Source organism: Rhizomucor pusillus (assembly GCF_041956525.1).
Source record: "Rhizomucor pusillus strain CBS 183.67 unplaced genomic scaffold VTP01scaffold_10, whole genome shotgun sequence".
Classification (NCBI taxonomy): Eukaryota; Fungi; Mucoromycota; class Mucoromycetes; order Mucorales; family Lichtheimiaceae; genus Rhizomucor; species Rhizomucor pusillus.
In genome coordinates, this window is record NW_027192152.1 from 1,093,711 (window position 1) to 1,120,182 (window position 26,472).

At 46.3% G+C, this 26,472-nt stretch overlaps 12 protein-coding genes across 12 annotated transcripts; 4 read left to right on the forward strand and 8 right to left on the reverse strand.

The window, feature by feature from the left end:
- Nucleotides 1-2,102: 2,102 nt before the first annotated feature.
- VTP01DRAFT_1449 (uncharacterized protein) lies at nt 2,103-3,864 on the forward strand (the record flags this gene model as incomplete). Its single annotated transcript, XM_069379800.1, has 5 exons — nt 2,103-2,251; nt 2,319-2,362; nt 2,439-2,532; nt 2,608-2,767; nt 2,842-3,864. The coding sequence occupies 5 exons, from the start codon at nt 2,103-2,105 to the stop codon at nt 3,862-3,864; spliced, it is 1,470 nt and encodes a 489-aa protein (XP_069238857.1).
- A 678-nt stretch (nt 3,865-4,542) lies between these two features.
- On the reverse strand, nt 4,543-6,063 carry VTP01DRAFT_1450 (uncharacterized protein; the record flags this gene model as incomplete). The annotated part of the gene is made up of 6 exons (XM_069379802.1): nt 4,543-4,596; nt 4,679-4,867; nt 4,969-5,115; nt 5,196-5,824; nt 5,877-5,898; nt 5,986-6,063. The coding sequence occupies 6 exons, from the start codon at nt 6,061-6,063 to the stop codon at nt 4,543-4,545; spliced, it is 1,119 nt and encodes a 372-aa protein (XP_069238858.1).
- Nucleotides 6,064-6,685: 622 nt separating this feature from the next.
- On the reverse strand, nt 6,686-7,813 carry VTP01DRAFT_1451 (uncharacterized protein; the record flags this gene model as incomplete). Its single annotated transcript, XM_069379803.1, has 4 exons — nt 6,686-6,910; nt 6,979-7,151; nt 7,215-7,709; nt 7,777-7,813. The coding sequence occupies 4 exons, from the start codon at nt 7,811-7,813 to the stop codon at nt 6,686-6,688; spliced, it is 930 nt and encodes a 309-aa protein (XP_069238859.1).
- A 520-nt stretch (nt 7,814-8,333) lies between these two features.
- On the forward strand, nt 8,334-9,577 carry VTP01DRAFT_1452 (uncharacterized protein; the record flags this gene model as incomplete). Its single annotated transcript, XM_069379804.1, has 2 exons — nt 8,334-8,987; nt 9,062-9,577. The coding sequence occupies 2 exons, from the start codon at nt 8,334-8,336 to the stop codon at nt 9,575-9,577; spliced, it is 1,170 nt and encodes a 389-aa protein (XP_069238860.1).
- A 918-nt stretch (nt 9,578-10,495) lies between these two features.
- VTP01DRAFT_1453 (uncharacterized protein) lies at nt 10,496-12,774 on the reverse strand (the record flags this gene model as incomplete). The annotated part of the gene is made up of 7 exons (XM_069379805.1): nt 10,496-11,103; nt 11,365-11,596; nt 11,669-11,781; nt 11,855-12,028; nt 12,091-12,429; nt 12,517-12,622; nt 12,709-12,774. The coding sequence occupies 7 exons, from the start codon at nt 12,772-12,774 to the stop codon at nt 10,496-10,498; spliced, it is 1,638 nt and encodes a 545-aa protein (XP_069238861.1).
- A 589-nt stretch (nt 12,775-13,363) lies between these two features.
- VTP01DRAFT_1454 (uncharacterized protein) lies at nt 13,364-17,858 on the forward strand (the record flags this gene model as incomplete). The annotated part of the gene is made up of 21 exons (XM_069379806.1): nt 13,364-13,800; nt 13,910-14,032; nt 14,100-14,217; nt 14,275-14,446; nt 14,516-14,635; nt 14,708-14,788; nt 14,843-14,981; nt 15,048-15,088; nt 15,156-15,272; nt 15,352-15,455; nt 15,519-15,644; nt 15,708-15,731; nt 15,813-15,849; nt 15,934-16,469; nt 16,534-17,015; nt 17,069-17,183; nt 17,242-17,312; nt 17,367-17,417; nt 17,474-17,544; nt 17,609-17,690; nt 17,804-17,858. 21 exons carry the CDS (start codon nt 13,364-13,366, stop codon nt 17,856-17,858), a joined length of 3,102 nt encoding a protein of 1,033 aa, XP_069238862.1.
- A 264-nt stretch (nt 17,859-18,122) lies between these two features.
- On the reverse strand, nt 18,123-19,253 carry VTP01DRAFT_1455 (uncharacterized protein; the record flags this gene model as incomplete). The annotated part of the gene is made up of 1 exon (XM_069379807.1): nt 18,123-19,253. One exon carries the CDS (start codon nt 19,251-19,253, stop codon nt 18,123-18,125), a length of 1,131 nt encoding a protein of 376 aa, XP_069238863.1.
- Nucleotides 19,254-19,502: 249 nt separating this feature from the next.
- On the reverse strand, nt 19,503-20,322 carry VTP01DRAFT_1456 (uncharacterized protein; the record flags this gene model as incomplete). The annotated part of the gene is made up of 3 exons (XM_069379808.1): nt 19,503-19,593; nt 19,654-20,197; nt 20,253-20,322. The coding sequence occupies 3 exons, from the start codon at nt 20,320-20,322 to the stop codon at nt 19,503-19,505; spliced, it is 705 nt and encodes a 234-aa protein (XP_069238864.1).
- Nucleotides 20,323-20,922: 600 nt separating this feature from the next.
- VTP01DRAFT_1457 (uncharacterized protein) lies at nt 20,923-21,207 on the reverse strand (the record flags this gene model as incomplete). The annotated part of the gene is made up of 1 exon (XM_069379809.1): nt 20,923-21,207. The coding sequence occupies one exon, from the start codon at nt 21,205-21,207 to the stop codon at nt 20,923-20,925; it is 285 nt and encodes a 94-aa protein (XP_069238865.1).
- A 1,307-nt stretch (nt 21,208-22,514) lies between these two features.
- VTP01DRAFT_1458 (uncharacterized protein) lies at nt 22,515-23,377 on the reverse strand (the record flags this gene model as incomplete). Its single annotated transcript, XM_069379810.1, has 2 exons — nt 22,515-23,186; nt 23,255-23,377. 2 exons carry the CDS (start codon nt 23,375-23,377, stop codon nt 22,515-22,517), a joined length of 795 nt encoding a protein of 264 aa, XP_069238866.1.
- Nucleotides 23,378-23,613: 236 nt separating this feature from the next.
- VTP01DRAFT_1459 (uncharacterized protein) lies at nt 23,614-23,958 on the reverse strand (the record flags this gene model as incomplete). The annotated part of the gene is made up of 2 exons (XM_069379811.1): nt 23,614-23,846; nt 23,892-23,958. 2 exons carry the CDS (start codon nt 23,956-23,958, stop codon nt 23,614-23,616), a joined length of 300 nt encoding a protein of 99 aa, XP_069238867.1.
- Nucleotides 23,959-24,026: 68 nt separating this feature from the next.
- On the forward strand, nt 24,027-26,068 carry VTP01DRAFT_1460 (uncharacterized protein; the record flags this gene model as incomplete). Its single annotated transcript, XM_069379813.1, has 4 exons — nt 24,027-24,288; nt 24,387-24,497; nt 24,571-24,716; nt 24,788-26,068. 4 exons carry the CDS (start codon nt 24,027-24,029, stop codon nt 26,066-26,068), a joined length of 1,800 nt encoding a protein of 599 aa, XP_069238868.1.
- Between the last annotated feature and the right edge of the window lie 404 nt (nt 26,069-26,472).

Here is a 26,472-nt window from a genome sequence, read left to right on the forward strand (position 1 = left end):
AACGAAGTTCGTATTGTGGCGAAAGTAGTGTATATTGAGTATCGGATGCATAGCATCTCTATCCTGTTATGGCCTGAAGACTCGTAAGATGAAGTCCATTTCCCATTATGCAAGGGGTGCATGGCATTTGCATAAAATTGTCATCAAAGTTAATTGTTTGTCATGCATGCCAACATACATCAGGAAACCTCCGCGTAACACACTTACGAGCTTCCAAAGTCGGTGACATGCTGGCACTGAATGATCCATTCACTTTGACGGATGAAGCAAACTCAGTCGTTCGATGAAAGAAGACACGCGGAAATCGTACAAGGCGACTAGCAAGCTTATCCTTGGATCAACAAGTGCAATAAGGCGAAGCACCGTTAGTCCATAACGGCTTACGCTCCATAAAATCATTCAGATGTATCGATAGCTAGCCGAATATAAAAATCTCAAGGGAACCAAAGACTTGAAAGGCATATCTAAATATTTGTTACTATCAAGTAGGATGTAAGTTGAAGATGGATAAGAATGCGCAATTCGATTTTGGTGTATCGAACTAAAAACGGTGCCATTTATTGAACGTCATGCAGCGTGTCATTTTTGCTACGGACAGACTGCTGATAGTCGTACATTCACCGTTATCCGATTGATGGACAAGTTTCCTCGGTGCTTACAGGAGAGCAGATATCCTGTATTTCTGTGATTTCGGATGAGAAATGAGATACCTCGAGGTTATTTCCATATTGTGCTGGTAATGGTGGCGATAATATGTCCCCATCATGTGGAGAAGAAATACATGGTAAAGTTTGCCGAGCGAGCCGCACTACGTACCCCGCATTGTTGTTTGATAGCAATGTTGAGTGGTGTAATCGATGACAAATCGTAAATTAGACCTTGTTGGTACTGATAAGCGATACTGATAAAGCGAGTGGGAGAAAATTCTCCAAATGACCGGGCACATTAGCTACTGCTACATTTGACTCTCAGTCCAACCCCAACACTTCTGAACTCTCTTTCCAATGGCAAAGGTGTGAATCAAAGCATGGTCGTCTAAAATATTTCTCCAGACACTGTTTCAAAGTGCACGAGTTTGGCGACAAGGCGACCACTAGAAACAGAGGTCAATGAACAGAAAGATGGACAGACTACTCCAAAAAAACGAGGAAAGAATATGTTAATCCGAGTTTCAGGACCAAGAGACAAGGTTTTGATCTTCCGTCATCCCAACCACTTAGACGGGCTGCGGCAGTAACACACTAGATCTGGGTAACCGTCTTTGGGGACCCCTTGGGCCCTACGAGCTGTTTGTCATCAGCTTGTACGTAGCACAACAGATCAGGAGTATTAAGCCTTCTGGCATGGTCAGACCGTTCGTCTTCCTCCTCTTCTGTTTGGGCACCTGAAAAAGAAAGAACCGTAGTTGACAATTTTTATATATCCTGTCTCAAATGAACTTCTTACTCATGTACGATAAATGTAGTTAAAAATTGCCTTTCACGACAAAATTTATTTTTTTTTCCTATTTCAGGTGTGAGTGGAGACCCAAACTGGGTGACTGGGTTTTTCCTGGTTCGTCCAATTTCTTTTTTCCTAGAGTTTCCAGTGGAGCGGGAAAAGCGGGGCTCCGTGGAGAAAAAACACTGTGTTTCTCTGGGCCCGTAACTGCTCGAAAAAGAATAAATTTATGTTAGGGTTAAACATGACCTCGTTGCAAAACTTGAGGCAACCTAACTTTACACTGCTTTTATCGCAAAGAAAAAAAAAAGAGAAGATATTGTTGTTCCTGCATATTCGTCGCCTGTATTCTCCAGGTTTGGTGAATTAAAAAATGGCATGACCAGAAACGGGTTGCGTGGGGACGAAAGAAAAAGTTTTTCTTCCTTCCCAAGGAACCACACCCAAACAGGGTAAACCTTGTCTCCACGGAAACGCAAAATCATGGGCTGGGATGGTGTGGGGGAAGCGGAGAGACCTCCCAGATCCAATTATTGCGTTGGTTTGTGTTACACCGTTTCCAAGGCGGCTTCCCGCGCACGACTTATAAATACTTGGATCGCCAGCGAAGATTTGTGGTTTTATTTTTCTCTACCTCTCCTCCCTCCATACAGCTAATAATAATGGAAAAGAACGACTCGTCTACACACCAGATTGAGCGATTCGATTCCCATATATCAACTCCTCCCCACCTGCAGGATCTGACTCCTGAACAGTTAGCGATCCAGAAACGGCTGGTACGCAAACTGGATTTACGTCTCATGCTCTGGGCGTAAGTAACAGCAACGCCAGCGAGCTTGTTTATTCCGTTTGCTAATTTATACGATTCGCCTCAATAGATTCCTGGCCTACTGGGCTAACGGTCTGGACAGAAACAACATGCGTAAGTGGCAAAATTTTCTAGACCAAATCCCCAAGAAATCCATGTGATTTTTTTAACATTTTACTGCTTTCTACAGCAAACGCCTACACAAACGGTATGAAGGAGGATCTCAACTTCGATTCAAGTGCCTACAACTGGGCTATTACCATGTTCTTTATCGGCTATGTCTGGTACGGTCATTTTTTCTTTATTCGTCAAGAAAATTTTTTTGCGTGCGAAGCTAACCCACATCTGATGATGAATAGCTTACAAATTCCTGCCAATTATGTCATTACCAAAGTGCGACCTAGTATCATGTTACCTGCCGTCGTAACTCTCTGGGGTGCCGTCGTATGCTTCATGGCCTTGGTCAAGAACTACCAGGGCATGTATGGTCTTCGCATCTGTCTCGGTTTCACCGAAGCTGTAAGTATTCCTGCTGAAATGGATAAAGAAAGAGAAAGAAAGACTAAGTGAGGTGCTGAATTTTTATAATTTAGCCCTTTTATCCCGGTATGGTCTTTTTGCTCGGTAACTGGTACACTCGCCAGGAGCTTGGTACCCGCACCGCCTTCTTTGTGGCTGGCTCGCAAATGTCCGGTGCATTCAGCGGTCTGATCTCTGGTGCTATTGCGCAAACTCTCGACGGCGCTAACGGCATGCGTGGCTGGAAGTGGCTCTTTATTATTGAAGGCTTGATCGGTGTCGTTATCGGTCTCGCTGGCTTCCTTTTGATCCCTGACTACCCGCACAACTCGAGAATGCTGACACCTGAAGAACGTGAAATTGCTATGCTTCGTCTCGAGCGCCAGGGCAAGCGCATCATGTCCAGCGGATTGAACTGGACCACTGCCAAGAACTTGTTCACTACTCCGTACGTCTGGCTCTTTGTTATTATCTTCAGCTGCATGCAGCTCGGTATGGGTATTATCCAGCAATTCCCTATCATTCTCAAGGAATCCGGATACGAAACCTCTTTTGCCAACTACATGTCAGTGCCCGTCTGGATCGTTGCTGGTTTCATTATTGTGTTCCAAGGCTGGCTCTCTGACAAATTTGGCAACCGTCATTGGCACATCCAAGCAGGCGCTGTCTGGGTCCTGATCTGGTACATCCTCCTCGTTGCTGTGAACGGCGGCCACGTGCCTACACCTCTCTTGTACGTCTGTGTCTACATGGTCACTCCCGTCCTTGGTATCTCGCCTATTATGATGACCTGGAACAACGAAATCCACCAGGCTGACAATGAAACTCGTGCCTTGGCTATTGCCATGGTTAACTCGATCGGTAACTTGGCTCCCAACTTTGCCAACGTCGCTGCTTGGGTCGTCACAGATGCTCCGGCTTTCCGCACCGGCAAGATCGTTACCACTGCTACCACCGCTCTCATCATTGTCCTCTCTGCTGTCGTCTACATTCTCGAAAAGTTCAAGATCCGTTTGCCCAAGGCTCCCGAGCGCATCGAAGTGGCAGGCGGTGCCACCAGCAGCAGCGACGAAAAGAAGACTCAGGAAGTCGTATAATTTCTCTCTCTCTCTCTTTTTCCTTCTTTATCTCTCCTACTACTCGCCGTGTCCCATTCCTTCTTGATCTATCCAATCATCCGCCTTCATATTCTATCCAACATATCTTCTAGATATTGTAATTCTGTATCCTAAAACTTATTTGTATATATACGAACAGAAAGATTATAAACGTCTATCTTTACGAATTGCATGCTACTTTCCAAATTTACTCTTGAATGCGCAGGTCTACGGACACCTATTTCAGAAGAATATATTCATCGTAGGCTGACAGTTGAGCAAGCGGATTCTCGAGACCATGCAGATAATAGATTTAAAAGACGCCTCCCGTCGTATAATTTGATTGAGCCATGCTTTGTAAAACGAGGGAAGTTGCGGTTATCAGCTGCCAAACGGAAATGATGCAGCGGCGGCACTTATTAAGCTGCTATGAAGAAGACGTAAGAGGACCAATTGATTGAGGACAGCTCACGTGCCATCATATTGACTCTGATGATGGTTGAGGCGGCCGTCTTGTTGCAAATCTTGGTTTATTTTGTGGACACATTGGTGACTATTGTTACATTTTCCCTTTTTTTCTAACTTGTGCTGTGTTGTTGCGAGCTGCGCGGGCGATCCTACTCAATCCTTCAAGCAGGCGCCTTGGGGAATGCTGTGAACTAAACTTTGTAGATATAGCTATGTAAACGTAGAGGGGGTATTCTCTGGAGTGAAAGTCAATATCGGGAGGAACTGCAGAAAATAGGGTTGATCAGAGAGTGGTTGGTGAGATGGTCAGTTAGTCAGCTAGTCAGTCAGCCTCTGTCTTACTTACATTGCCAACAACGACGCTCGGTAGATCAAAAATGTCACGTTTTATAGTGAAGCAAAAAGCACATGGGATAGGCCGCATTGTCGGGCTCATAAGAATCACGGACATGTATGCAGATGATTCGGTGGTATCGCTAAACGCGTGCTCGCCATACTTCTCCCAGTACTCTACTGCGGAGCCATTGTCCATCAACTAAAAGTAAGCAGTGCATACTAAAATGTCAATGTCTGTTTCACGCGGTAACGAACCAATTGTGGTCTTTATTTTTTTTTTCTTGTTTGTTTTTCTTTTACCTCGTAAATAAATGTCCGTTTACCCAGAATAGCGTCTCTGCTCCACTGAGTTAGCAAGGAGAATTCCTTTCCTACCAGAATGATTTCCCCCGTGCGACGCCACACTGCTGTGGGCGTCCCGGAGAAACTAATCAGCTTCTCGTACTCCTACAAATGAGCATTGCCCGCACCAATTAAGAAAGAAGGAATTATTACACTTATTTACCCAACAAGAATTCCGAACGTACCAGCACAGATCGTTGAACACATTTTTCCATGTATATAAGATCCTCCTCAGTCAGGCGCATCATGGTTGATATGAATGAAGGTCGAAACAATGCAAGAGCTCGGCTGATACGCATCAGTTCTTGTGGTCCCATGCGTTGGCGCACATGCTGGAACAGGTAATGGTATCCTTCTGCGTAGTTGAAGGGGGTCTTGACACGCGCATAGATTTCCTCAGGTGTCATTCCCACACCCTTCCGTCCCTTGATGACTCGAGTTGCAGGCAGGCTATTATGCAATGCAGGTGACATTGTTGCTGCTTTTTGCGGAATATGCTGCTGCTGCTGGAATTGGGGATGCATTGTTGCTGTTGCTGTTATTGGCAATTGGTTTTGTTGCAACGATGACGATACAATCGAGTCGCTTCCATTCGCATACAGTAATCGAAAAATTGCATCCAAATCATTGTTGGTGTTGTTGTTTCCATTGTTCACGTTGAAATTGTTGTCAAGGATGGTGCTGCCTCCGGGGGAGGAGGAGGAGTTTACAGTGGATGCCTCGTCGTCATCTTGCAGGTACTTTGCCTTCTTTCTGGATCCGTCCATACATGTATTTTCAAGCCCTCGTTTGATACACCGTTGGCACGGCCGTCCTTTGTGCATCAGTGTTAGCAGATCGTCAGAGATCGAGGTTTGTATAGTTACCGTCATCGCAAGTCAAGTGCGCCTGTTGTTGTCGTTATTATAGTTGATTGTCATTTGTCTTGAGTACAGAAGAATCTCTCCGTGCGCTGATTCTTGTGACCCTTCTCACCTTTTGACAATGAGAGCATGCGCGGGAAACCTTTTTCCTGCGCGGTTTTATGTTAGAGTCCCCAGCAGGTTGTTGCATGTTGCGCCATCACGCAAAAGAAGGGGTTGCTGCGTTTCTGCTGTGACCCCCCAATTGGATGTCAAAGTTGCTGGTGAATATTTGGTCGTGGGCCTTACACGCAATTCAGACTCAGAAAAAGATCTTCTGGTTTCCCCGCGCGCGCTCTAGCATGATGTTGAATGTGTATGTGTAACAGCACTAAAATTCTCGAGTCGACCTTTCTAAGAAAAGACGTGATTCAGGAACGCATTCCTCCTTCTCCTGGCGTGATTTGCGTCAGCAATGACATTCCATTTTCTTTTTTGGTAACAAGGCAAATCACTTTATGTACATTGTTGTCATATGCAAAGAAAGGGATGAAGAGTAGAATAAGAAAAAAGTGACTAGGGTTCAGGGTTTGTACAGCAAATCTGGATATGCAGCTACATAGAAGAGAAGGAAGAATCGAGAGAAATATGCAAAGAGTATCGGTTGGTGGTTTCGACAGCTACATGCTTGTAATTTTTCTGCAAAGTTGCTTTTGATCTCGTGATTGACGGCTTGAAAATAAAGCGTTGGTAAAGCGACAGACAGATAGAAAGAGAGAGAGGGAGAAAGAGAGAAAGTAGAAGGCAGTGAGAGAGTAAGAGATGAGTGATCTTTAGATGGCTGGCGCGAGTTCTGGAGAGCTGGAGACGAAGGCCGAAGATGATGCAGAAGAAAAGGACGACGGTCGCTGCACTGGGATATCCTGCTGTGATACTGTGGAGCTAGAAGAAGGCTTGTTCATCATCTCGGCTACTGCGGAAGCGGCGGCTGTAGCGTGATGGCTGGAACTCATAGGATCAGACGTCAGCTGTGCAGAGGATCTGCGAAGATAGGTTTGCTAAACTGGGTTTAGTAAAAGCTGGTCTTCCCATTGTCAGAAAAATACTCCCCCCAAGTAATACTTACGACCATGGAGCAGTTGCAATTACCGTGCGCCAAGAGCTGGTTACGCAGGAACATGCTTTCCTCGCGAAGCTGTGCCACGATCGCTTGCAATTCCTTGTTGCGCTTTGTAACTTGCTCGGATCGGGTTTCAAGTTCTTGCATCCATTTCTTCTTCTTTTGTCGGCATTTGGAGGCTGTCGTTGAAATGCTATCAGTATTGTCTATTTAACGTGCGTGGTGAATATAGAAATACTTACCAGCTACTCGGTTGCGCTCCAAAAGTTTCTTTCGCTGCTCGTCTTCTTCTTCGCGCATATCTGCAGAGCGACGCTTGCGACCACCGTTCGAGGTGCGCCTGGGAGGCGGGATGTGCTTGTCTTGCTGGGAAGATGAGGAGGATGAGGATGTTGCTGCTGCTGCTGCTTGTTGCGGCTGCGATGGTTGAGTCTCCTGGTTAGCAGGTTGTTCTGGCTGCGGAATATGGGAGTAGATGGAATTGCCAGCATTGGCAAAAGTAGTGGTGCTATCAGGAGGAGTTGGAGGTCTTTGCTGGTATGTCATGTAGTAGAATTGTTGCTGCTGTTGCTGTTGCAATTCTTCGTGGGAAGACTGATCGGTAGAACTCGGAGGGGTCAATGGAGAGGATTTATCAAAGGGATTTTGCTCGATGTCGGTGAATCCCCAGCCGCATTCCAGTAAGAAACGGGTTGGCGTCGCGGTGCCGCCATGGGCGAGAATCGAGGGCGGTTGCTCTTATTAAAGAAAATGCTCGGTCAAAATCGACCCGAAGATCGAGTTGTACTACGCTGATTGTTTTACCTGCAGCGCTCATGGCAAACGACGAAGAAACGTTCATGGTGGACACCGAAAAGGCACGGAAAACAATTTGTCAAGAAAAGAAGCAAATGCGAAATGGGAAAAAATGCAGCACTTGCAAGGGCTTTTATACAAGAAAGATTTCTACGCACCTCAGAGCATTACATCATGCGAAATTCGCTTGGGGGTCTCTGTGGAACTTGATCGCCTATCGGATTTCCAAAATCGGGAGAGACACAGAGAGAGAGAGGGAGGGAGGGGACAAAGACACGAACGGCCTTGTCGATGGCACTCATTAACTGGGGGAAATTTTTTGCAATAGCAAACATCTGTCTCTTGCCTGTCGCTATAATTTCCGGCGTCCGTTTTGAAAACGGCGAGCTTTGTATATAAAATGGGAGGCACCGACTGGCGAGGATAAAAAAGTTTCTTGTTCCCTCTTATTTTCCATCTCTTTACCTCGTCCCACCTCAAAACAAAGGTAAAGGAGAATATGCGCATCGAGGTTTCACGTACCTAATTCGGGTATCCGCACCAGCCCTTAGGTTCTGTGCAATCACATGGCGACGCGGCAAGTGGCTACACAACCATCAAACACTACCACCTTCCAATCCTATCAGGAGGAATTATACCGAGATGACCATTTTGCTCTAACTCGAGACACAGCCGATAATGCTGCTGCCGCTGCCGCTGCCGCCGCTGCTGCATACAATACTTCCATGTACCATCGTGATAACTCGGCTGCATCTGATTATTATCTGCAAAATAATGGGGGAGGTCTTCGTGTTCGGCAATCTACTGATCAGCCCTATTACCTACAGCCTCAGTATCAAGACGCTACCGCTTTGCCCATACATGCGCAGAATTTCCAACATGGAGGTAGTAACTACGCTGGATCGTATTATTATCAACCCTATCCTGGCGCTGAAACGCAACAACCTCGTTCCATTATACAACAACAAGAACAACAACAAAAACAGCAGCAGCAGCAACAGCAACTACCACCACCACCGCCACCACCACAAGACCCATCGATCACTGCACGCCCAGAAAGAATGTCTCGCAAGCGTCGAAGACCTCCGTTTTCTTATGCATGCATGATTGCACAAGCAATCTTGTCCACAATGACACAAAGAATGACCCTGCGTGAAATCTACGACTGGGCGACGGCAAATTATCCGCAAATGTACAACCCTAACGAGACAGGCTGGCAGGTAAGGAAAATAGCGGGTCTGCTAGCGAGACCAGGCTAACTGGAAATTATTATATTTCCTATCGCACACTGTAGAACACCATTCGGCACAATTTATCACTGAATCCATGCTTTGTAAAAGTTCCGCGAACTTCCAACGACACACCGCGAGGCAAGGGAAAAGGCGGATACTGGACCGTCGATATCGAAAAGTTGAGTAACACTGCATTCGGGCGAAACCTTTTGGAATCACAAGGATTCAGCAGCCAAGTGTTGGAGTCACAGTACATTCGATATTCACCGTGGCGATCATTGGAGAATTCCCTGACAGCCGCAGCCATGAATTTTGATAACCTCGTAGCACCCGAATCGTACATTTCAGCGGCCAGGCGCCCGATCACAACAGCAACAACAAGTACCAGCACCTCCTCCTCTTCTTCATCCTTAGCATCAAAGACAAGTCTCAACCGTGGAGCGTCTACTTCACCCAATTCATCTGCGAGCAGTGATATGAGCACTCCTATGCTGCCGGGAAATACCCATTCCTTGAAATACGACGCTGCAGCCGATATGTATCCTTCTCTCATGCGTGTCAACAACATTATTAACTAGACAAAAAAATTCTCCTGCCTGCCAGTAACAGTTACATTACCTCACTCCTCCTCCTACCTACTAGTATAGTTCTTCCTCTTCCTCTTTCATCCTTGCCCCCACCTCCCCTTAGCGCCAAATGATCGGCAAATGAAATGAAAAAATATAGTTGTTTCCATCGATATTGTGTATGTCGTCGGGCGATTCGAATATCACAGAATAAATCTTTGCAAGAAATTTTTTTTCTGCTGCTGCATGCGCGCACGGTAACCCCCAAAAAGATCAACAGACTTTTCGACCCCATCAGTACCTTTCCTTAAGAAGCAGGCTTACCAGATATTACCGTGTCATCGGGAGATGAGCGCACTTTTTTTTTTCTTCTGACGTGCTCGGACGCTCCCGCGGGCGCGGCGATCTCCTTTAGCGTGGTGCTACATACCTGCTGCGATGGGTCGGGGGGACACACTTGGCATATTTAGTGTAAACGCATGGTGTCTTCGGATTTGTCCAGACTGGCTCGTGTCCTGCTGGCTCTTTTTCTTGTTCTCTCAGTGTTTGACCGATTTGGACAAGATGCGATTTTGCGCATCCACGAGGTCTCGATCGATCCAACAACTCACCACCCAGGCAGAGTGGGTAAACGTAAAGGAAAAAAAAACTCGGACATTCGGACCTGAATCAGAAACAGACAAACCCATCATCGTCCCGAACCCATAGCGTTGGAAGCGCTTACTATTTCAGGAAAATACCTGGTTTCCGACCCACATTTATGACGACGGAGCTCCTTATGCAACAAGAAAAATAATGATGAGGTGATAAGGATGGCGTGAAAAAGGCGGTACCGGGTAAAATACAGAAAGTAAATCTTTTTAATCAAACAACAATACACACGCAATGCCGACAACCACCCATCCCCCCGAGAAAATGAAAAAGATGGGACTACTGCTGCTTCTGTCCACCGTTGTTGTTGTTGTTCTTGTCGTCATCCTCCCATCTCCACTGGCCGCTCTTGCCCCCCGATTTTTCGACCACTTTGATGTCTTCAATGACCATATGTTTCGACGCAGCCTTGCACATGTCATAGACCGTGAGGAGTGCAACGCTGGTGGCAGTCAGCGCCTCCATTTCCACGCCCGTCTTCCCCTCACACTTGACCGTCGATTCGCACTCGACACAATTATCACCTAGCCTGAGTTGGACATTGATTTGGCCAAGCAGCAGCGGGTGGCAAAGCGGGATGAACTGGCTTGTCGCTTTTGCAGCTTGGATACCAGCGATTTGTGCAACGACCAGCACGTTGCCTTTGGCGGTATGCAGCTCGTTCCGCTCTAAAAGTTTAAACGTCTCTGGTGGTAACACGATCCTGCCTGTGGCCCGTGCTTCCCGTTTCGTCACTTGCTTGTCATTAACAGATACCATCTTGGCTTCTCCCGTCTCAGGGTCGGTGTGTGTCAGTCTTGACGACGATGTGCTGTACAGCCGCATTGCTTGCGTTCCCATCATACTCCTTTGAAATGCTCCAAATGAAGGTCCGAAAGCAGAGAAGACTATTCGTACTTCCAATCAGCTATCACATCTTCTTTTCTGCCCAGTAACATACGAAAATATAGATATGTATTGGCACCCATGGTATAAGACTATGAGGATATGGAAAGCATGACAGGAAGAGTAGAGAGAGGGAGTATGATAGGTGGGGAGGAGGAGTTCGACATCAGCCAAGGAAAGAAGTGTTACGAACAAGTGTATCAAGACTCATCCACCGATGAGGATCATGGGCCGGTTTTTTCGTGAGGCAAGCTCAAACATACCTGCATGCTGGCGCTTCTTCTTGCGGACGGCTGCACCGATGTAGTGCAGGAGTTCCTCCTCTTTGCATCCTTGTCGCAAAAGATCCCGCAAAGAAACCTCTGTCGAACCAAACAGGCACACCTTGATGCTTCCATCAGCAGTGATACGTAGCCGGTTACATGTGCCACAAAAGTGGTCTGTCATGGATGTAATGAATCCTATCTGTCCTTGGTAACCAGGAACTTTGTATGCCTGTGTGTTGCATCAATTGTTAGTATTACTCATGCAATGTGTGTGAAAATGCAAATGAAATGCCTCATTGACCTTTGTGGTGTCATTCGGATCATCGCAAAGTTTATCAAGTCGTCCGAAACGCGATTCAATCCGGGATATTAGCTCCTGGTATGGAACCAGCTTGTCTCGATTCCATCGGTTACCTGTGATTTTAGATATTCGGTCACTAAGTGCTCAATAAGTTTGTAGCCTAGCCTCTCTTCTCCACCAACTTACCGTCAAATGGCATGTATTCGATGAACCGTACGTTGACAGGCTTGTCACGCGTGAATGCAACGAAATCAAGTGCTTGGTCATCATTGGTTCCTCGCATAACAACACTGTTGATTTTCACGGATTTGAATCCCAGATCTGTGGCCATCTGGATTGATCCGAGGACGTTATCAAATCCTTATCGAAAAATAAACGCAAGTTTAAGCTTTCGGAGACTACAAAGTATCAAAACAAAGTACCTCTTCGACGTGTCATGATCTCAAACATGTGCTTATTCAATGTATCCAAGCTGACATTGAGGGTATCTAAACCGGCTTCTCTCAGGGCCGGCAATTTTCGTTTCAATGCAATCCCGTTCGTCGTGATACCAATGCTCTGCAAGCCAAGCTGCTTCATGTCATTCAGACCTTTTACTATATCCACCAAATCAGGCCGGATTGTGGGCTCTCCACCAGTCAATCGAATCTTTGTCACGCCTTGGGATACAAACAGCCGCGCGAGAGAAAGGATCTCGTCTGTTGTCAACAGCTTGTCGTTTGGTGTTAAAGGAACACCTTCTTCAGGCATGCAATATGTGCCTGAAAGGGGGACCAAGTCATGCGTTTGTGAGTGAATTTTGCATTTTCAATCTAAGGACTAACTATGCCTTTGCATCCTTAGCTTACATCTCAAGTTGCAACGTTCCGTGAGCGATATTCTCAAGTATGTGTGTTGTCGTCCAAAAGTATCAGTGAGATGCTGCGATACTTGCTTGCTAGCTGCTGTAGGACCCTGTTGGCCGGGAATGTTTGTTATACGTCAGCTCGGTTTGTTTACGTCGTGGATCATAACCATGCTCGCCTCAGTGTTCGACCTACCTTCACGGTTGACATTTGCCGAGCCAGAGTAAATCTGGTCGCAGATCGTGCTGTTAATCGTAGCATAAGTGAGTTTGACAGGAAGAAAAGAGGTGGTTAAGCGGATAATTGCCGCGGTCGTGTGAAAGATACAGCGGAGTTGGGAAGTATAGCATAACCAACAGGCCGATCGCCTCAACTCCGTAGATAGAGAACAACAATGTTGATATTCTATTCAGGGCAAGACCATTAGATATCGCGGAGCACAGAAGATTCCAAGGAGATGAATGAAGCATCAAATGTGGAGAGCAAAACAGAGTCTATCTTTTTGTGTATCAAACAAAACCATGCATTTTGAACATATTTAACAAGAACTCGCAATTTTGATATCGAAAATTTTGTTTATATTTTTTTTCGATATGTTACTGAGATCCTGAAATGGTATACACATATGCGCATTGCCAAACAAACGAGCGAGCGCGCAAATGAATGAGGTGCTGGAGCATCATCGTTGCTACGACGACGACGCCTTCCGCTCCAGCCATCTTTATTATTACCTTCATGTGCGGCATTTTTTTTTCTTTTCTTCTCTTCCTTTCCCTATTCGTTTTCAGCACATAGCCAGAGCATCTGCTTTCCACATACATCTTGTTTGTGCTTATCCAGCTACGTATTTATGTCTACTGAACGCAGTAGCTCGGGCGCGGCCGGAGGGCCTCCGACATATGGAAGCATACCATCGAGCGAACCCAAGCCGATACCTACACGTTCTCACCACGCATTTTCACGCCTCTTATCGAGCACTTCGAACGACGACTGCTCACTGCGAGGAGGCAGCGATCTTGAAGAAAACGCCCGTTGCGGCAAACGGAGCACGATTGCAGAACGTAAGCGACGTCGAATGCACAAGCACCATCATGCTGGATCGGCTTCTCGACTGTTGTTGCCCAGCTTTATGGCTAAACACCGCGGGAATAGCAGCAAGAGTAGTTCCTCTGAAAGCACTTCGAGCAGCAATGCAAACAGCGACTCTGAGGATACTGCGTCCGAGAGCGAGGAGTCTCTGGCAGAACCTTCTTCAACCAATCTTGTGTTACCCGCTCTGGATCCAAAGTAAGCAAATCATTGCTTATCTCTCCCCCTCCCTCCTTCCCTACCCCTCGGAACAAAACAAACGCGAAAACGTGTCTCGCTGAAATATCCACTCATTCGTCGTTCTTAGGGCTGATGAGGTGGTAGCGTCAGCTGCGTCCCAGAAATCCACGGAGCAGTGGTTTACCAGGAAGCGACCTGTTAATTTCAGCACGGTGCGTTCAAAATATCGATCAAGCCGGAAAATGGCTAGGCAAGTGTGCGCAAATCCTTGGCAGCGATTGGATTTAAAATGGCTCATGCGCATACCGCAAACGCAGGGATGAGAAGACAGAGGTGTACAGCATGATCAATCAGGTCAAGCATTTCCTGCATTGGCATCCATACGTGTCAGCTGCGAGGGAACTCTTATTTGCAAATCGGACGATCGTCCTCTTTGTAAGTTGGCCAAGATAAAGCGCCACATGTAAGACGCTAACAGTATTCATGATATAGGTCCACATTGATCTATGGGTAGATCTATTGCTATGTCTTGCTTACTTGATAGAGATGAAGAAGGAGACGGATGTGGACCTGTCGCCGCCGTGGATGTATAAATGGCGCTCATATGATTTGTGGTTAGCGTGCCAAGGACTCTCTTATTGGAACCTTGGATCATTTTTGATACGTAAGGAGAATCAATGAATGTGCTGAGGGAAAAGATGTGATGATCTCTAATGTGTTTAACGTTAATTAGGTGTATTCATGACGGTCCATCCAATGTCTGTCCTCATCAGTTTCCGTTCTTTCATCGAATTAATGACCACTATACCCTTCCTTATTTCCAATTTTGTTCCATATGGACAATACTTGTATGGTACGGGCAAATGCAGTGAGGAAGCGGCGCAAAAGTGCGTCTGCTAACGATAAATAATTCATTCAACAACAGTTCCATATTTCTTGCGAAGTTGGGTGCTCATTTTGCGAGTCAAGAGCGCCATGAAAATCAAGAGCAATTTGCAGATGACAGGTACGTGGTCAACTTTGTGGTTGCAAAGTATGCGCTAACACTTGCCCGATACAGACAAGCCGATTGATCTGCTGAAGTCGAAACTGGTGGAACTGATTTGTACTCTCTTAGTGCTGTTGTACAATGGTATGGCAGCATTCCAGTACGCAGAATCCACCTTTGCCAATGTAAATTACACAATTATTGAATCCTTGTAAGTTGGATATCCGACAAATCCAGTTTGGGGGAGAGAGGTGGGCTGATATTTCCCATTTTCTAGGTATTTTGTCATGGTGACTTTGTCCACCGTTGGCTACGGCGGTATGGCTTTGTTTACTTGCAGCATCCGTCGTTAATGCAACTAACTGGATCATATTACTACTACTAGATGTGACTCCGTTCACTGAGGCTGGAAGAATTGTAGTGATGCTTATCATCGTAATGTCGCTGGTCTTCTTGCCTGGTCTTATCACCGATGTCTTGACAACGTTGCGGAAACGGAATGGTATGGAGCTTTTTCATGTTCAATATTCCTAGAGTGAAGCGTGGCTCACACAAGGAATGTTTTTGTGTGAACAACCAAGACGGGGGAGGACATGTGGGAAAAGGTCAGATGCCGTTTATCTTAATCGTCGGAAAGTTCCGTCTCGAGCAGGTCAATGAGATTCTGGACGGGTTCCTAAACAGGGTAATGATGCATTCAATATGTCTTGTCTTTGAAAAAATTATTAACCGCATTTTTCTTATTTAGGAGCATACCGAGGGTCAGCTGAATGTTGTTTTCCTGGATATTGATCAGCCCAATGAGGACTTGAAGCTTCTGGAACGGAATTCCATGTGGGGACACCGTATCCAATTTCTGCACGGTTCAGTTTTGGCAAGTGGACAGATATCATTGGAAGTTAAGATACATCTTACTAAACAGATATCTTGCATATAGAACGAAAAAACGCTGCAAAGAGCGGTATGTTCCTGATGGGAACTGGGGAGTTTTGTTTATGTTGGTAGCTGGGGGCACTAAGAAAAAAAAATGACGCATCATCAGAGGGCACGATACGCCAAAGCAATCTTTACTATTTCTGGTTGGTAGTCCCAGATAACGATGACGCTAACTGTGTCAAATGTATTGGGAAAAGGACTACTTATGATGTTAATAATGATGATAGATCAAAATGCACGGGATCCAGGGGAAGAAGACGAACGCAACACAGTGCGACTGTGGTCACTGTACTGCTACACAGTGAGCCACAAGGTGCCCATTTACACATACAACCTGTCTCCCAGCACGGCTATTTACCAAAAAGCTGCTACTGAAATCATTTGTGTGAGAGAATTCAAGCAATATTTACTAGCCATGAATTGTAGATGCCGAGGAGCTTCAACCTTGTTGACCAACCTATTACATCAACGGCAGCCAATGAATCGCTACGACGAACCCTGGCAAGCTCAGTACGATGATGGGTCGTGTAATGAAATCTATACTGCGCCGCCGCCCGACTTTATGGTCGACAAAAAGTTTGCTCACGTTGCATGGATCATCTACAAGGAATGTCAGGTGATCTTGTTTGCTGTCAAAACTCGGGCGACAGATACCGGCGACGATGAAATTCTGTTGAATCCTAGCGACTATACTCTAAAGGCTACCGATCTCTGCGTCTACATTTCTGAAAGCCCGAGAGAAATCAAGGATATCAGCTACCTAGTAAGAGTTGTCTTAGTCTAGTACCGAGCCAGCCCTTCCAGGTTATCTGATGTTTGCTTTGTAGAATTCACTCTACGTGTGGCAAACCATACGCTCGATTGCTGCCAGACAACCGACTCCTCCTCCTCCACCTCCTCCGAGAAGCACTAACGGCACCTCAGCTGCTGCTACACTTTCCAACAGCAGCGACCTTAAGCCGTCTTCCCGGCCAAAGACAAGCACTTCCCGTTCATCGTCCTCAATACGACCACGGCCGTACAAGCTCACACGTCTACCAACGCCTCGCCATGCACTGCTAACGGGCAGTCGCGCATTAATATCTCGACTTGGGCGAGCACCGGCCTTGGACCCAGACGAGGATGGTAGCGTGAACGAACAGCACCTGGCAATGATACGCGATACTTCACTGCCTCTCTCCTATGTTTTGGAGGAACCGGCAAAACTCGAAGACGTCGTGTTAGATTCGGCCGACGGTATGCGTGGCCACATCCTCGTATGCCTCCACCGCGAAGTGATCAACGTCTTCAAATTCATCTACAATTTGAGGTAAAGTGTAAAGACAAAGGATGGGTTCATCTTTGCTAAATATAAATGTACAGATCACCGCATATGAAAGCGGACGAATTGCAAGATATCGTTCTGCTTTGCTCGTCTTTGCCCAGACAAAAGACATTCGAACTTATCAACATGTTTCCTAAAGTTTACTTTATACTTGTAAATAATAGCGTACGATGTTTGGTGGGTGGCGTAACTCACTGCAATGTATCAACAGGGAAACTGTCGGCAACCGGACGATCTTCTGCGTGCTGGCGTCAAGAGAGCAAAACAGATCGTTGTCATGAGGTAGCTTTGTATATGTGAGTAAAATAAGGCAAACATTTCTAACAGTTTCTGTAGTGAAAAGGAATGTCTAACACAATATGAGAGTAATTCGGATAGTCCGGCCATGTAAGTCGAAAATATGAATTTAGCAGCATTTCCTTTAATCTCTAAGCTGTATACAGCATGACGAGCCATATCATTGATCTGTTGCTGGATGAGCGATATGAAGATTCGTACACTATTGTGAACCTGAGTAAGTAGCCTCGCTGTGCATATGCATTGTCAATCTCATTTATTTCTAACTTGCTGCTTTACAGTCGAAAAGACAAATATCCGATTCATGCATCTTTTGCAAGAAAAGGATGTGGCAGAAGAAATTGATGTTTTCTACACGCCGGCGTACGCGGCGGGCGACGTCGTCGCGGACAGCTTGATTAGCAACGTGCTTCTGAGTCAGACCTATTACAAGCCAGATATTGTCTCAATCATTAAGACTTTGTGTGGAATGCCAGGGCCTCTGTACGATGGCTCGGCAGCGCATCTGTTATCATCGTCTCCCGAGTTTAGCACAGTTAGCTCAGCAGCTATGCACGCGCCGCACTTGACAAGCATCCCTCTTCCGCCCGAGTTCATCAATCGATCATTTGCGTGCCTGTTTGAGACTCTGCTCTTGGATCACGGTACACTGCCTCTGGGACTCTTACGGGCAGCCGACGAAAATCTCGGCAACGAACTACCCTTTGTTTATACCAATCCCGTTCCATCATTGATCCTCAAAGAAACAGATAGAGTCTACATTTTATCCTCCCCCAACTGGACATTTACTGCAAGTTAATCACTCCAACCTTCTTCGCCGCTGTATTCGAGTTTTTCAATTTGATAAAATGCTGTCATGCCTGCATCGAAATGTTGAGTGACGTGGCAGTGGAACAGCCACTGACCCTCATTGTCAGGCATCATGTCTAAAACTTGGAAACTAATAGGCGTCAGATCGACTACATCCACCCGATGCCCACGCTGCAGGAGCGTGCCGCCGTGCCAGTGAGCCGTGTGCATATCATCGTCGGCGACCTCCATCGACATGACGTACCACCGCACTGCTTCCCCGTAGATCAAGTGTATATCCTTGTTGTTGTTGTAAATGAATCCATTAATGTGGTACATGCGGTTCGACTCCAAAAATGTTCGATTGATTTGTCCCTGACCGGCAGCAGCCGGCAGTTCGAAATTGGCATCTTGCGCTGACTTTTCGAGATAATGCGACAAGTTCTCATCCGCGATAGACATGAGTATGAACACCTCTTGGTCCAGATAGTATGCTTTTTCAGGCGAGCCGGCGGTCGGGCGTTGCAGCGCACCTTGAGCGTAGATCACAATGGGACCGATCAAACCCGAGTTGATGTCACGCACAGGGTCTGTGCGCGACGAATAAGCCCACAACACAGAGTGCGTAGGATCTGTCACTGCGTCCTCGGGTACATCCCAGATATACACATACGTCTCGTTGGGCGGGATTGCGTTGCCTGGCAAGTAGCGATGTTGTTGTTGTTGTTTCTGGGTATTATCGTCAACGACGATATCTCGTGTGTGTGGATGGAGACTGTATGGGCGGCTTGCCATGTTTTTAAACAAGATTCGGATCTGGTCTCCTGACTCTGCCCGAATTACCGGACCAAAGAATCCCATGGCCGGATCGTGCGATGCTGCGCTCGAGAAGGTGTTGTCTCGGTACTGTCGAAAGATTGCCTTGGTATACACAGTGCCGATGCCGCTGGCGTAGAGCTTGCCCGCTGGGCTTTTGGCCAAGGGCAGATCGCGAAGATTATCTCTCCCGGAAGGAGCATAGTTCCACTGGATCTCTTCTGTGCTAATGTAGTATTCACGGACTTTGGCATGCACAACTGCAACGTTGTGCCAAAAAAGTAATAGTAGAACCACCAGCAGCGATCTCCTTGGAAACATTTAACAGGGCATCAGAGATTAAAAAGTGAGCAAAGAATTGTGGAAAAAAATAGGTAATGAGGGAAAAAATGTCATACGATTTTTTAATAGAAACAAAAGCAAAAATAGATTCTTGGTGGTATCGCTACAAATTGTACAGCGCATGCAAAAAAGCGAAAGAGAGAGAATTTACGTGATGATATGGAATGTGAATGTGTGAGATGAGACATGATGAGCAGGATCAACGATTTAAAGTAATACAACATGCAACTAGCTTGACCGGACTCCAAGGATTTCATTCAACATCTTTTGGTCATGCTGCGTAGCCATGCGCTTAGCACGCAAGAATTTGGCTCTCGCGCTGTAAAAAAATAATAAATCAGTGCAATTCTTTGATAATTTGCGAAATGTATAGACTCACGCATTCCGTAAAGTAGCAGCTGCCTTGCTGGTTTCCGAAGCTTTACTTTCTTCATTTTCACTGCTGCTGCTGCTACTACCGCTGCTTTCTTTCTTTGACTTCTTGCTCTTCTTGCTCTTTTTATCCTTTTTCTTTTCCTTCTTTTCCTTCTTTGTGCTCTTTTCCTCGCTATCTTGCTTCAATTTGCGCTTCTTGCGGTCGCATAATTCCTCTTGTTCTTCATCATCCTCCTGCTTTTTCCGCTTCTTCTTGTCCTTCTTATCCTTTTTACTGCTCTTCTTGTCCTTCTTGTCCTCCTTTTCCTTTTCTTCTTCCTCTGCAGCAGGCTGTTGAGGTTGGCTGTTGAGGTTGGCCAGCAGCTGGGAGAAGGCATCCGTGTTGCCCAGCCAATTATCACTCTGGTTCTTTTTGGCACCGAGACCCAAGTTATCATCCTTGAGCTTGATCTTTATGTGATGCTGGCCGCCGTCCTCGTTGACTCCAAGACCCTTTCCTGGTGCCCAGCCCATCTTCATGAGCATACGGAATCCAAACTTTGATTGATCTGTCAACCGTTTAATCAAACTAGATCGAAAACGTATATACGATCGAGACAGTACCATTGCTCCATGCCAGATTGTTCGGATCAGCGCTGAGCCGTTGCTTGATCTTGTTCTCTGCTAAACCCATACGAACTGCTTCCCCTCAGACCAAAAAGGATGGATAACAAAAAGTTTTGCAGACAAAGCGGAGTGGCATTTTTCTCGATCGAGGAACTGCTGTTGCTGCTTTTCATTTGTCGAGGACCTCAAGAGTTGCAAAATCAAATGTAACAATATTATCTTGAGAGTTGCAAAATAAAGTATAAGAATCAATACGGTACTCTTAAAATTCATAGTATTTGGCGCTGTTAGTACACCTCTTGTCGAACATCGTGACCATTTCTGCGCCCCAGAGTCGTGGAACAAAGGGAAGTCCAGATAACAGGAACAGAGACAGGATCACTCCAGTAAAGAATTGAGCAGGCGAGGTCAGCAGCAGCAATTCGGTTGCCTTACAAACATGTTTGGAAATCCCAAGTATGCTTTACGTCGAGTCCACAACCAATACTTGCCCTGCCACTGGTCCAAGTCCATTCCAGCCAGCAAGGAGATGAAAGGCAAAATAGCATCGCTTATCTGGTAATATTGATTTTGTAAATTTTAAAATAATCGTTCCAAAGCTGGGGCTCCTTCTGATCCAACATATCATCTCAATAGAGCCACCGGTTATACATTTTGGAGCAGGTTTTTAGTACGTTTCAAAACCAGATGTGTGGCCAAAAGGGTACGGTGAAAAGTCAAAGACAGATGGCGGATAGGGATTACTATCTAGACCCAAGAATTCTGGCTCATGGATAATGAATGGATCTGTAACAGGATATCCATTGTAGCTGTAGTAGTAGCTTGGTATGAGATTTAAAGCAGAGGCTGGTGAAATCGTCATGGTGGCAGCATCCACAATGGACGCATTATGATTGTTATCGAGCTTGATAGTACTAGGTGTCTCGTCGAGGACTCTTCTTTCTGCTACCATTGTAGAAGAAGAAAGTGCAGCTGTCAATGGATGGTACCTTCGTCCCATTGTTGCCGGATGTTTTGGCTGATGCACTTTCAAGTGACGCCGTAGATTGCCTACAACTGAAAACCGTCGGTTGCAACCATCGCTGTGTAAAACAGAAATTTAAAACAGTAATATATAATCGTTTCAGACTCACGATATACTACAAATGACACGCAAAAGGTTTCTCGCCCGTGTGAGTGTAAACGTGGGAACGCAGAGCACTTGGTTTCTTGAATGATTTAGTGCAATGTTGGCAGATATACTTCGGTTTCACTTTAACGGCAGCTTCCGTGGCGGCCGCCTGTTTCGTCGCTTTAGAGTCTGACATCGGGTGGGGTCGCACTGACACGATCCGAGGAATAAATTTCGTGCTTTTAGCTAAAGAAGAAAGAGAGAGAAGGAAAGACGGAGTAAGCGATCTAGCTACCACCTTTTTGGACTTAGACAGAACGATATTCTTTATATAGGCTAGTCCTTAACAAACGAGGGATAACACACAGCTTGTTAATCAAATCTTTTTGTTAACAAGAAGGCGCGTAAACTGAGAACTGATTGGGTGGAACATTCTCCGTGTGAAATGCACCGATGGCAACATCGGTCGTACACAGAGAAGATCTATGGAACAACGAACAAAAACAAGGGCCACAGAAAGGCTCCTTGACGTTCTGCGCCCGCCCGCTCTCTCCTTCTTTTTCTCGGCATCTCAGAGTTTGCGAATATATACACCAATTCAGTCATTCGAAAGAACCATTGGATTCGACGTGTGTGCATGGGCCAACTGTTTTAATTCGTCTATCGATCGTCGTCTCTTTTTGTGACGCCGGTGATAGGCTAGTAACACAATCAGGGTACATTGTTGTCCTGTGGTTCTCCCTCCGTCCTACTACATCTGCCAAAAGTGTCTACATAGTTTCTTTGATGTATATAAAAAAGGACGTAATTGGTAAAGTGTCTACTCCTTTCCCGGCGTTCTACGATATCTACCCCTTCTTGCTTAAACGAAGTCGTACGCTCTAGATCATATCCGAATGAGGAAAAAGATGCATGCTGTGCAACAATGCGGCAACGCTCATTTCCTACAAATAAAGCTGCTACGTTCCGGGGCCTCCAATTGGACATCTATAAAGAGCAGTAGGTATTATTGTGTTTTTTAGGACCTTAAGCAACCAAAAGATAGTGTAACTATAAAGATATGCGCATGTGTGTATATATGTGTGTGTGAGTATCTGAGAACTGGTAAAAATACATGCTGCTGCAGCTGCGTGCGTGTATGTGTGGTATCATGAGTTCGTCTGGGCTTCAGTGGCGCTGTAAGTTCGTATACGGCGGATGAGATCGTCGACCTTGGTTCTGCATGCGAGCACTGTGCTTTCCATATTTATATCTACGCTGCTATCAACCGCGGCCGTCAACTCCTGGAGCTGCTCCAACGCAGATGCCGCGAATGCTACCAGTTCCTCCTTCTTGCGTTGCATCTGTGCACTGTGCTCTGGTACGATTCCATTCTCCTCTGCAAGCTCCTTTGCCAACTGAATACACTCCACCTCGTACATCCGTGAAAGCAGCTCATGCGAGCAAGCGAGTCGATTCATTAAAGTGACAATTTGATGAAGATCGTGTTCTAGTTGCCTTTTTTCTCTCTCACGGCGTGTTGCGAGTGATTCTTGGAGTATTTTGACACGTTGTTCTTGCCATAATTTCAGCTCTGCCTCTGTTCGATGCAGCGTCTGTGCTGAGTCTAACTGCTTGCGTAGCACGTGTGCCTCGTGCTTTAACTGTTTCACTTGCTGTTCCATAGTTTGAGATGCACGCTTGGTCGAGTTCAATTGCTGCTGCTTCGTATCCAGGATACGCATCAAGTTCTGTACGTCAGATCGGTACTGTGTATTCGAGTCTGCATGTTCCTGTGCTTGCAACTGGAACTGCTGTTTTGCTTGAGTTGCCGCTTCTAGCTAGTTGATAGCTGATCAGCCACTACGAGAGAGATTGGGCTGCTGGTCTTCCTAAAGTGATCTGGTACCTGTGCTTTGGTGGAGGCGAGTTCCTTTTGGAGCGTCTCCCAGTTCTGTTGCAACTGAACAAGAACTTTGGTGGATCGCGATGACTGGATTCCGTTGGACATGTCAAGGTCAGAGGTAATCATTGAGTTTTGCCCCGCGCGCGCTGCACAGTCTCCGGATGTGTGTGAAAGCGGGGTCGAAAAGTGAGAGAGAGAGAGAAAGAGGGAAACAGACTGCAGCATCTCAATCCATTGTAGAGAGCTGGGAATTTTTCCCTGCTCGTTTCTTCTTTTCTTTTCTTTTCTTCTTTCGCCTTTGGAACACTTGACAAACCGCCTTTACAACTGCCGAACGTCTGCTTAACTTTCGCAACTGACCCTTATCGCCGTGCTCTTTCCGTCTGCCAGCAGGAGTCACAGCTGTTAAACCTCTTTGCTTGTTCCCGTCGGTAGCTGCGTGAAAGAGTGTGTGAGAGAGAGTGTTTGTGTGCGACGACAACGACGACGACGACGACCACAACCACGACTCTACAACACTGCAACTGCAAACGAAGGGCTTGCTCTTTTACTATCTCTTTTTTCTTTTCTCTGCTTTTTCTGCTCTGCTGCCACTCTCAAGAACCGATAACAACCTCAACGGCAGTTGCAGTAGAATAACCTGCAGAAAGGAAGAAAAAGAGCAAGAGGAGACGCAGACCCCAAGTACTACGCAATCTCATTCCCATCTCCTGTTACGACAATCTAGCAACCATTACCAGCAGTTTTTTTTGGATCTCACTAGTTCTTTGACTCAATGACAACAGCATACTCCATTTACAAGCCTGCTGCAAGCTTCAAGTCTCACAAGTCAGTTTCACCCTACGGCAGCCCACTCCCTCCTTCTCCGCCGCATAAACGTCAAAATAGTCATGTGGCATCTCAGCTCGGGGTCATTGCCAGCTCCCTCGACAGTGTTCGCACGGATGTGAGCTCCAACAGCAGAGATGTGATTATCGCAGACCAATGGCTCGTTCTCGCTAGAATCGGGGAAGGCTCCTTTGGTGAAGTGTTTGAGGGTACGTTGTCTTTCTCTTCTTTTTTTTTTTTTTCTGCAATCCGCACGATGATGTTGCACCATTCGAAGCTTAACCTAATTAATTTTGTAACCATGCAGCCCAAGATGTGGACACTGGCCGTCATTGCGCTATCAAGAGAGAGCCTCTCAATGTACCTTTTCCGCAACTGAAACATGAAAGTCTCATGTATGATGTCTTGGCAGGTGGCCGTGAGTATACCCTGAACTTTTTTTCCCAGCTCATATTTTTCTAATTATCATTCGGTAACTTTGGCTCATGTAGGCGGCATACCGAAATGCGAATGGTACGGTGAGCACGATGAATACGCATGCATCGTCATCGATCTTCTTGGACCGAGCTTAAAGCATCTGCTTGATGTCGTATCGTATGTACCACTTGACATTATCGTTGATTTGAGTTGTCAGATGGTAAGTTTTCGGGGCAATAAGTGCGTCATTTTGAGCATATGTTGTTTATACAAACATATAAATCCTCGCAGGTTTCGATCCTTGAGCACATACACAACCGTGGTTTGGTGTATCGTGATGTGAAGCCAGAAAATTTTCTGTTCCCAGCCCGCTGCACTCTTCCCGATTTTGACCTGCATGACCAAGAAGACCAAGATGTCAACGGAAGCAGCACCACCTCCACCACACCATACTATCAGCTAAATAAACCTACCTGCCAGGAAGTGTTCGAGCAGTGGGGCGAGGTATCACCCATGCTTTCTGTTGTGGATTTCGGCCTTGCCATGTGGTGGCGGAATCCCACCACTGGCAAGCCGTATCCCCAGGCCAGGAAGCGCATCAAGCACAAGACCGGCACCGCTCGCTATGCTTCTCTCAATGTCCACCGTGGCAAACTTCATGCTAGGCGCGATGATATAGAAAGTCTCGGCTACTTGATTTTGGATATGACACTGGGTTCCTTACCGTGGACAGGTGTTCATGCGCGCAACTCGAAGGCCGGCTGGGACAGAATGCGTGAACTTAAAGAGGAAACAGACCTGCATGAACTCTGTGTCGGTCTCCCTCGCGGCTTTTTGGAATTTGTGCAGTATGCGCGAAGACTGCGTTTCCACGATCAACCCGATTACGAGCATCTTCGAGGGTTGTTGAAGGGCTCCTTAGCCGGCGGAAAGTACTCTGAGCTTATCAAGTCTGGATTCTTCTCCGGAACAGCGGTGAATGACAACAAGGAGGCCGAATCTGCCGAAAGTGGTAATCGACGAAATGGTAGCGGCAACAGCTGCCCTGCTCAAGGAAGCGGAGGACGAAACTATGCTTCGTCGTCCAAAAGACGCCCTTCTTTGAAGAGCTCGTTCCAACTTAGATACGGTAAACAGCAAGAGGGTGTATTTGTGATGGATGATTTGGCAAACGAGTTGCCTGCGTTGGAAAACGGAAACGGCAAAGCCAGTCAGCACGGCAACGGTCGAACAGCGAACAGTCAACGGCGTCGGCCCAGCAGCAGCAACAGGAAACCTAGAAGTCGTCAAGACAGCAACGGCGGTAACAAGAAGCATCCACAGCATCCCGGCGCACCTCCTTCGCCGCCGCGAAACGTTTCATCATCCTCAGCTCAACAGCAGCAGAAATCAGCTACGTGGAGAACACGAAAGCACCAAAAACCCAGTGTTGGATGGAATACTCACAGACACAATCAAATGCACGCTGTGCCTGGAGCGATCTGGGAAACTGCACCTCCTCCACCCACCCTTGCAACCTGGGGTGAGAACAAGGCAAATGCAATCTGGGGTCACACTGGCAATCCTTTGTGAATAGTTTTCTCTCTCTCGTTTCTCTTCTTGTCTTTATTCCACTTGTAATTGTCATTACACCTTGTCGTTCTTCTTCCTCTTCTCAACCACACCTCTGTGTATCCAAGCTGTCTGTATACCCAACCGCACCAAAATGAATAAAGCGAACAACAGCAGCATATCTTAAGCTTTTAGTCACTGCACACTAGATTTATCGGTAGTGTGTAATGTTACTGACGTTTGCAAGTAAGCTCGTGACAGGTTCAAAAATGTTTTGCAAGCAGAGTACAGTAACGTTTTGTTTGACACATTTCGTATTTACACTGAGTTTTGTAGTAGGCACCATCCTGTATTCTGTATCCGTATAAACGTGCCGGTTTGCTTACTTTTCAATGCTTGCTTTTCAACAACTCTTACGGATACTG